The sequence below is a fragment of the Glycine soja genome, chromosome 15 (genome assembly GCF_004193775.1).
Source record: "Glycine soja cultivar W05 chromosome 15, ASM419377v2, whole genome shotgun sequence".
NCBI classification, from domain to species: domain Eukaryota; kingdom Viridiplantae; phylum Streptophyta; class Magnoliopsida; order Fabales; family Fabaceae; genus Glycine; species Glycine soja.
In genome coordinates this window covers 17270367-17280209 of record NC_041016.1, presented here as the reverse complement: position 1 = coordinate 17280209, position 9843 = coordinate 17270367, and the positions used below count along the sequence as shown (strand labels likewise).

The following is a 9843-nucleotide window of genomic DNA, read 5'->3' as shown; positions in this document are numbered from 1 at the left end:
CGGGATCCAAGGTATAGACGGCTTATATTTATATAACAACTTATTGAGTCATTCATCAAGCATAATGAAATTACTATATGAAATAAACTTTTTCATAAACAATCGTGCATTCATATAGGTAAAACAAGAGCTTATGATACCTAAATATACTTAAATCTAACACGGGTTTTCATCCACTAATTGTCTAGCAGTGACTAGGCTTCCATCTTTAAGCTATTTTCAAAAGGTTTTCTGGCTATTATTTAAAGAGATCTAGATTGGCCTCCAAGTAACTTTGGATAATAAAACAAAAGAGTTCCCTTCTTCTAGACTAGTATCACCTGTTGTATATCTTCCTTTCCAGAAAAATAATAACAACTTAATACACTAGCAATAAATCCTAAAAAATGAAATGAGCATGCCTATGCATTTTTGTAATCCTGGAAAATTTATATTAGCATCAGAAAATTTTACCTATATACAACTCATAACCCTAAGAAAGGTAACAACCTTGATCCTTCATGACCAAGATTAGTTCCTCTCATGCTTTCATTAAACATGCCACTTATATACACGCGCGCATACACACACAAAGTTTGGAAAACAAGACTACTCAAATTTCATAATCTATATCTGTGACATTCTGTGAAGCAGCATGCTTAACAAGCTGTCCTTGCTCATTGTACCGATCAAAGCTGTCACAGGGAGAAGGAAATATGGTCCCTATTGCCTGACCTTGGACAAAGGCACACTGGAAGATATGTTTCTTCTTGTAGGTTATGCCAACTTTCATATCCTGGAAAGTCACATTTCTAACTGGAATCTGTTCACTGCCTTGAATTCGAACCGGCACGCGAACACCCTGGCCGCGGATATTCATGAAGCTTATGTCTCTGAGTATTGGAAGTGCTCTAGGATCATATCCAGCACCAGGGTGTTCATTGTAATCTGTCTTGATCACAATTCCAACGCGCACATTTTTTAACATTAGATTTTTGTATGTTATTTGCCGCACATATCCGCCTCTTCCTGGAGCAGTCTTGATTCTCATGGCACGCCTTGATTCCCATACAAGAATGTTCTCCACCAGGACATTGGATACCCCACCAGACATCTCACTGCCTATTGAGATGCCAGCACTGTTGCATCTCATACAAACAAAAGTCCCAAGTTAAATTATTACAATGTGAAGACTTTAGCACATGGGAAGACACTAATGAATATCAAGTTGTTAACTAGGATTGATTTTTCCAAACAACAGTTGATTAGGAATAGTATATCAAAATTATTTGAGAAGAGAATAAATTGGTAAATGAATTAAACTTCCCATAAATTGAAATTAACGTATGTACTTTAAATTTTTGGAGAAGTTAGCTGAGAGAGTTTCCATAAAAATTAAAGCGTATAAGTTAACTTACCAAAAAAATTTAATTCATTTTATCTTCTTATCTTCTCCTAAAAAATAAACAGAACCTTAAGCCTATGGAAACAATTCAAATCAACACTACACACCAAAATCGTTTCCATGCCAGTGAATTTGTTTGGTATTGTAGAATAGACTCGAAGCTTATGGTCATCTATGATATGGAATATATGGATGTGCTGGTAAATAGAAAGTTGTAGATTAGAGAATTTATGGTAAAGGACAAAACAGTGCTTGTGAAACAGCAATATATGGCTGCAGCCTGTGAGCAAGCATGATAAACAAGATGCTGAAAGGCATGCAATAAGTACAACTGGCTTGAGTTAGGAATTCCCTTCACCTGACGTTAGAGCGAACAACAAGGTTTCGAATTACTATATTCTTGGAAGGCCTTCCATAAGTAATTCCGTATTGATCCCAGCCACTTTTTATTGCAATTGCATCATCCCCCACACTTATGTAACAGTCCTCTATCAACATATCCTCACAAGAATCTGTTCATATCATAGAAATTGAGACTTGTAAAAATTCCTGATACAAACAAACAAACAAACGGAACAACAATAACAACAAAAGTCTTATCCCATTAGGTGAAGTCAGCAATAAAAATTAAAAAGTAATCACAAAAGGATTCTCTCTGATTTCATCCAGAGAGCATTACAGATAACATTTGACACATAAGGTATTAACAGAAGAACAGATAGTGAGTCAGATCATGTAATGTAACCTCTTCTAAGTTTATTTATTTGGAAGCCATCAAGATGATAGATTCTTTCATCAATTACCTTAGTAACTTAATGCAGGGGATAGAAATAATCAGGACATCATATATTAAGATATGAAAAATATAGCATTTTGTAGAAGATACTTGCCAGGATCTATGCCATCAGTATTTGGAGCATGAGAAACAGGAGCCAATATAGTAACCTTTTTTACTGTAACATTTTTGCAGTCATATGGATGAAGTGTCCAAAAGGGAGAGTCACGCAGAGTAATATTTGAAATCACAATGTTACTAGACCACAATATCTGAACAAGTGGCCCCCTTGTGTGGTTCAGAAGCTTCTGGCGATACTTTGTCCACCATGTTTGTCCCTGTCCATTTATGGTACCATTGTGGCCTGTAAACAAGAGAAACATAGAGAGAAAGTATAACACAAAGAAATGTATGAAGCACGGACTCTAAAACAACACGGAAACGGACACTTAAACTAATGTCTAAAATACAAGATATGGGGACACTGCATACACACAAAAACAGAAAGATTCTAATCAAATGAAATGAGTAACATATAATAAAATATCTAAATTAATGGTACATTCATCTTTTTAAACCAACTTTCTATGATTTTTTAAGTGTGTTAACCGTGTAAAAGTGACGACTTAAATGTTTAAGCCAATAAAGAATAATTTTTGAATCAGAAATCTAATAAGAAGTGTCAGATAAATATCAAACAAGTGTCTAAGTGTGTCGGTATTGAAAACGTGTCCGACATGATAACATTTCGAACAAGAGAGGTGTTTGTGGTTTGTAGAACAGTACTGTGGCATGTTTGTTCCTAATTAGTTCACCCTGCTTATAATTTCTCTGTACTACTACTTCATGTAGTTCATCTAATGTGAAACAAGTAAACTTCAAACTAAACTATTATACGGCATTTGGAATGATTGATTAAACAATCAGTTTTAGATTCATGATGATTGATGATATTAAAGAGAGATTTATGTTAGCTTAGGCCTTTCCCTTTTATGGGGTGTAGGTTGTTGAATGGTGGCACGGGCCAGTTTATTCAACTGAAAATAATAGGAAGGGGTTAATTAAAAACACCAAATAAACTGGTTTCTCATCTGATATCAAAACAATATTGGTTCATATTAATACACAAACTTGAAAATTTAACCTAGCAAATAAATTTAAACAAGACAAGCCGCCCTAGGAGGTTCCACATGTTTTGCATTGATGAACTACTGTCGAAATGCAAAAGTTATCAAATAGTAGTACTGTGTTGCATTGGCTAAAGTTGGACACTATTATTTTCTTTGAGACAGTTGATGTTCCTTCTTTTCTTCAAAATATAATAATTAGATTATATTTGGATGCTAAAATTTGTTTCTCCATAAACATTTATAAGAGAAGAAAATTAGAAGTGGTGAAATGAATTGAGTCTTCCTAATTTATACATCTTAGCTAGAGTTAGATGAAATAGCTTCTATAGAAGTTAAATTGATACGTTGATTTTAACTTTATAGGAAAAACTCAATATTTCTTCTCTTATAATTAAATTCTTAAAAGAAAAAATTATCTAAATCCTGAAGTAAAAACAGTTGTCCTCGAGAGAGGATAATGACTTTTTTTATCCTTACCTGTTATGACAACATCTACAAGATTTTGACCATGAATTAAACTGCTATATCGAGGACCGGGATGCTCCCTTCCATACCCATATGAAGGCAATGCAGGCATCAGTGGCCAATACTTTTCATCCTGTTAATCATCACACAGGATAACAAATATATAGTAAGTAAAATGTTTTAATCAAGAGATGTGGAAAGAGACATTAGGTTAGATGTAAAGCAAAAAATATAGAATTAGAGTGGAATAGTGGGACCGACATTTGGTTATTATTATCAAACTGCCTGATTAAGGAAATAAAAATAAAAAGTAATTATAAAATAATTTTGTTAAATTAAAATAGCCTCACAATGTAAAAGTGTAAGATTTAAAGTTTGAGTAAACAATATATTGACGGTATAAAGGATTTTTATAAAGTTGTTTATTTACAAATTATTTTATATGATAAGTTCTAAACTTTAAATTTCTTATATTATCATCCAACAAAGGTTTTTGATTGGTTGATGAGGTAAAAATTTATTTCCAACGATCATCAACCATGCATAACTTTTAAACTTTAAATTTCTTATCATCCAAGATTAATGTAAGGTAAGATTAGATTTAAAAAGTTTTATATTATCATCTCAATATAGATTGTAATATAAGAAAAACTTATTGTTTTTTTATGTCAATTATTTTAAAAGTCACGCGCATAATAATTTTTAATTGATTAATAATATAAAAATTAAATTCATTATAATATATAAAAATTAAATTCATTGTAAGAAAACTTATTAACAAACACACTGGTCAGTAAATTGATTAATATTTTTTTTATTAAATATTATAGTATTATTAAAAATATAATATTGTATTTTCTATAAAAATTGCCTTTAATTCCCTAATTAACACCTAGTTATCATTCCCATAAAAAATTAAAATATTTATGATAATAAAGTCCATTTCTATTCAAACTAACATTTTTTTTAGTGTTTAACTATAATATTTTTGGCGTGTGTGCAGAAAGGGAACTAAAGCCCCCAACAAACCATATTTCGCAAGCTCATCAGTCACTTAACTAGCTTCACGATCACCGTAAACATGACTCTAAGGAAGAGACCACCGCTAACAATATACTTGACATTAATTATTGGGATAAATTTAATTTAAATTAAAAATAATACCAACATACAAATCTAATTGAATTTTGACAATTTTTTTCATTTTAAATCACATAGAAAATGAACATTCGAATATATTTTTTGTTTTTATTTTCACGGAGGATATTCCTCAATTAATAATGTGTTTGAATTTGCTTCAAAGATATACATTTACCCATGGTAAAAGCTACAGTATGCAGGTTGAGTTGGACGTGCCTATTTGGCTCACAGACACACCTCCATAATGGATAAGTAAATTTTATTGTTTTTAATAAAAAATTTTAACACACATGATTAGGATCCAGGAATCGAATATCTGACAACATTTAAAAAATTTATCTACTAGTTAAGACAACATGTTTAAGAAAACTATCTGATGCACATGAAATCACACAAGATATATATAAGAAAAAAATAAAATTGATGCGTTGTTTTTTCGAACAATCACAATCTGTAACTTTCTCTTCCAAAACATGCAATATTTTTTTTGTACAATCTTCAACTAGTACAAGTCACTTTTAGTGTTGTTATCATTAACATTACTATTGAATTCAGATTTGAAAGAAAGAAAACCCACCTGAACTGCAAGTATGACAGCATCTCTCGCAAGAAAGAGAGTCATGTGACTGGTGAGATTAAACGGAGCAGTGAGCCACCGCCCAGGTGGCACATTCAGTTGTCCACCACCCTTATCCCCCAACTTGGAAATGGCACCAACGCCTCTCTCAAACGCCTCCGTGTTGAGAGTAACGCCGTCGCCAACACCGCCGAACTCCGTTAAACAGAACACCACCGGCCTTAGCTTCGGCGGCGTCCTCACGGGGACGCCGCCGAGCACAAGAAACCCGCTGATGGTGGTCCTCTGCCACACCATCACCGAGGCCAGCGTGACCACCCACAGGAACACAAAGAGCGTCTTGTGAGACGCGAACGGCGCCGTTTTGGGGTGGAACAACTGGAACCATATGCCTCCTCCTTGTCCTGTGTTTTCCACCATCCTTCGTGCCTCGAACTGGTAATTACTTTACGTGGGTTGCTTCGAAAACGGTCGTCCTATGATGAATGAGAACGTGACGAGGTTGTTTTTATTTATTTATTTATTTGTTTACGTGGCTTGGTTTTGGAGGGAATGGTGAGAGAAGTGATAGTAGTAGTAGTCAGAAATCAGAATTGGGTGATGATTGATGGAGTGTATTCAAAGGCAAGCACTGCACGGTGTGTGAGGTTGAAAGGGAACGAGAACTGAAAGTTGCATGTTTCTAGGAAAATGATGGAACGATTGCAATTTGCAACCACGATTCAGAATGGTGGTTGAGAATTTGGAATTAATTCGACAATATGGTATGGCACATCATCAATACTTATATTAACAACATATTTGTATAATTGTATTGTTGGGTTCGTTTATGTAATCTAATCTAATATGATACATATGCATATATAAGTACGTAGAAAGTGTGAGTTAATCATTGTTGAATTTTAAAGCTCTTGAGATATAATTATTGCGTTTTTTTTTTCATTTTTCATATTGTTTTTAGAGACTACGTCTAGCCTGAGTTTTTTTTTTTTTAATATTTATTATAACTTGTACTTAGTTAAAACTTGAATTTGAAAATATAGTTAAACGTAAATGACTTTATGTTAGTTGATATGCCCATTTATCATTCCTTAAAATGAATTATTCATTTTCTGTAAAAAAAAAATGAACTATTCATTTCCTTTCATGTAAGAAATATTTATGTTGAGTTTTAGTATTTTCTTTTTAACAGATTTGGTTTCTTCAAAATAAATTTTTTATTTAATTAAGAAATTAAGGAAACATATCACTTATTTGTAATTTCATTTTCCTAATTATTATTAACTTTCATACCCAAAAATAATTATTATTAACTTTGCAATATTTTATTTGATGATTGGCAAAATTTATGAAGTGTGAAGTAACTGCTTGGAATTTTATTCATAAAAAGTTATATACATTAAATATATGATAAAATAAAAAATAAATTAGACCCTTAAATGATGATTGGAAGACCATGCAGATGTAAGAAATCATAATGCAAATTTATCTAGCCATAAAGATGTAGGTATTTTATTCAAAAGATTAAGTTATTGGTTTATAAATTAAAGAAAAACAAATTAAATTATTCTTTTTATTTTTAAACACTTATCTTCTCCACTTTCTAGGCGGAGGATATTGGAGAAGTTCATCCAAACACATTACTATCCTGGACGTTAGCTAACCAAATTCATGAATGTCTTGGTTCATAAGAAATATCATTTATTTTGAAAGTCAATGCGAGTTTTAGGTGATGTAATCGTTGGAACCACTACTTAATACAAATATGTTGATACGATGAATATAAAAATCTCAAATAAAGAGATCTCTGGCAACTTGTTTTATATAGAAGACACTTAACAATATATATATTGTTGGTGCCTTTGGTGGAAATTATTTTGATAATTTATGTAAATATCAATTAGTTCCATATATATATATACTAAAAACAATTAACTTTAACCACGAACCAATTTAAATATAAATTTTAAAAATGACATTAAAATTTTAGCGACGCTTATATCAGTAACAAATATTATATATTTGTCATTAAATTTAGTGACTAATAAATTATTATTTTCTTCTTGTAAAATTCGATGCTATACCGTGACTGTCTACGGCATTTCTAACGTATTGAAATAATAATGGTGAAAGTGACAAAGTAACATGATTTTCTTAGAGAGCAATTTATTTGCGTCACGTGATGGAGACCAATCAACATTCGATACACTATATTCTTTTTTACAAGTTACACATGTTTTAAGATTTGATTCTTTTATGGAGGTTGTAAAAAAAAAAAAATATCTTTTAAGGAGAATATAACTTATAACAAAATATATTTATAATCATAAATTAAAAATTAATAAATGATACTATGATAAAATATATAAATAATAGATTCTAAATTTATTATATATTAACTATTATTAATTTAGTTAGTAATTTTAATTGCACTTTATGATTTAAGATTGATGCAGTCGTGACTTTGCCCACGAGTAAAAGAGGGTAGTTACACATTTTAAGTTCAATTATTATTTTCACAAACTCTAATTTTTCTATGGATTTTTGTATATACAGAATAAGATTAATACTTGGGTCAAACCATTTATTCTATTAATTAAATATTGTCTGAATTTGATTTCCTTGGAGGGTATGTAGTCATTATATATTTATATATTTATAAAGTTAGGTAAAAAAATATTTTGTTAAAAAATGAATTTTTATAAAATAAAAAATAATTTTAAAATATTTAGATTCATTTGATTTAATTCAACTCAATATGTTTATGATCGGGTTGGTTGGATTAGGATTTGTCAATAAAATTGTACAAATTCAACTTAATTTAATTCGAAAAATTCTGATTAGATTGAAAATAGTTTTAACTAAGAAACTCAATTCGTATATATATATATATATATATATATATATATATATATATATATATATATATATATATAAACCAACGCATTTACATCCTCTAAAAAAAGCAACATCAATATTTTTTAGCATACAATTCTTAAAACAATTTCAGTATGTTTGATTACATGCAACTATTGAATTCGTTTATGAAAAGAATGGTTTGGATAAACTTTTCCAAAATTATTTCAAGGAGAAGACAATAAAAAAAAAGTTTCTTCCAGAGTTAAATTATAAAAGATCTCTCATGAATTTTTAAAAAGATGGTTTTTAATTTATGTATAATTTAATTTTAATTTATAAAAATGTTCATATTATTTTTTTCTCTTTGATTTTTTTTAAAGGATAGAACTTATCCTCGAGTAATCATAGAGAATTTTATAGTTTCACTTCCAGATTTGGCTTTTCAAGGAGGTATTGACTTCAGAACAAGTATTTTAAGAAGAAAAAAAAAAGAAGACAATTACAATTTTTACTCCCCATTCGAACTAATACACTTTCTTTCTCATTTTTTACGTCAAGATTATCCCACTAAACACACTATATATCGTTATCTCTTTCTTCCTCTCATGTAATTCTCTTTTGAGAAAAAAGAAAAAAGATCATTCCCTTCTCATTTTTTTTTTTCTTTTTGAAACTCCCCTTTTCTCATCCTCCCCCAATTTAATTCTTGGTAGTAAAGATATGAAACCGAGGCAGAGGGAAGAGACCTAGGTGGAGCCAAATTTCCCTAGCATGAGGGCAGTCACGAAGACAGTGAAGAGGGGACTCATAACCGTGAGAGCAATGAGGGCAAGCAGCAGCGGGAGACATATGTCTCGAACCGGACCAGGTTAACTGGCAAGGAGTTCTGGAGAATTAACGAGAACATTAATCTGAGTTTCTCAGGAAGCTTGAGTTTCCAAAGCCATTTAAAGTGAGAATACTCTAAAGAGAAGGAACATTGGTCTCAGCTTGCCACTTATTGGCCGAGGATGTTGAAAATAAATGTATTGGTTCAAGATTCAATTTAATTATCATGTATTTCATTATAGTTAAAATAATAAAGTATTATTTTATTTTTTTATACACTGTTTTGATAAAATAGTTTATTTGATAAAGATTTTTTATTAAAATTAAAGAGTTGTTATGATAATAGATATTATAAAAATAAGAAATATGTTTCTTATAATTTAATTTAAATTATTCTTGATCATAAAATTATTATAAATAAAATATATATTAATAATCTGGATATGTTAATATATATATATATACACACACACGATAATATTTATCAGATGGATATTAATAAATCTTATTTATTATTTTACATATATAGATGATGCACATACGAATATGTGATTGCACAGACTTAAATTGAGATTTTCTATTGGTTAATATTACCTTGTATTGTCAATAAGAAATTCTTAGGAGGAAATATAAAATTTTCTTTGACATGAAATTATCATAGTAATTAACAAGTTATTTGTTATAT

General features: G+C 30.3%; 1 protein-coding gene across 1 annotated transcript; it reads right to left on the bottom strand.

Moving 5' to 3' along the window:
* Positions 1-300: 300 nt before the first annotated feature.
* On the bottom strand, positions 301-6282 carry LOC114386504 (probable polygalacturonase). Its single transcript, XM_028346519.1, has 5 exons — positions 5472-6282; positions 3767-3887; positions 2275-2523; positions 1743-1896; positions 301-1118 (listed from the first exon to the last, which is right to left on the bottom strand). Exons 1-5 carry the CDS (start codon positions 5889-5891, stop codon positions 593-595), a joined length of 1470 nt encoding a protein of 489 aa, XP_028202320.1. The 5' UTR covers positions 5892-6282; the 3' UTR covers positions 301-592.
* Positions 6283-9843: the final 3561 nt, after the last annotated feature.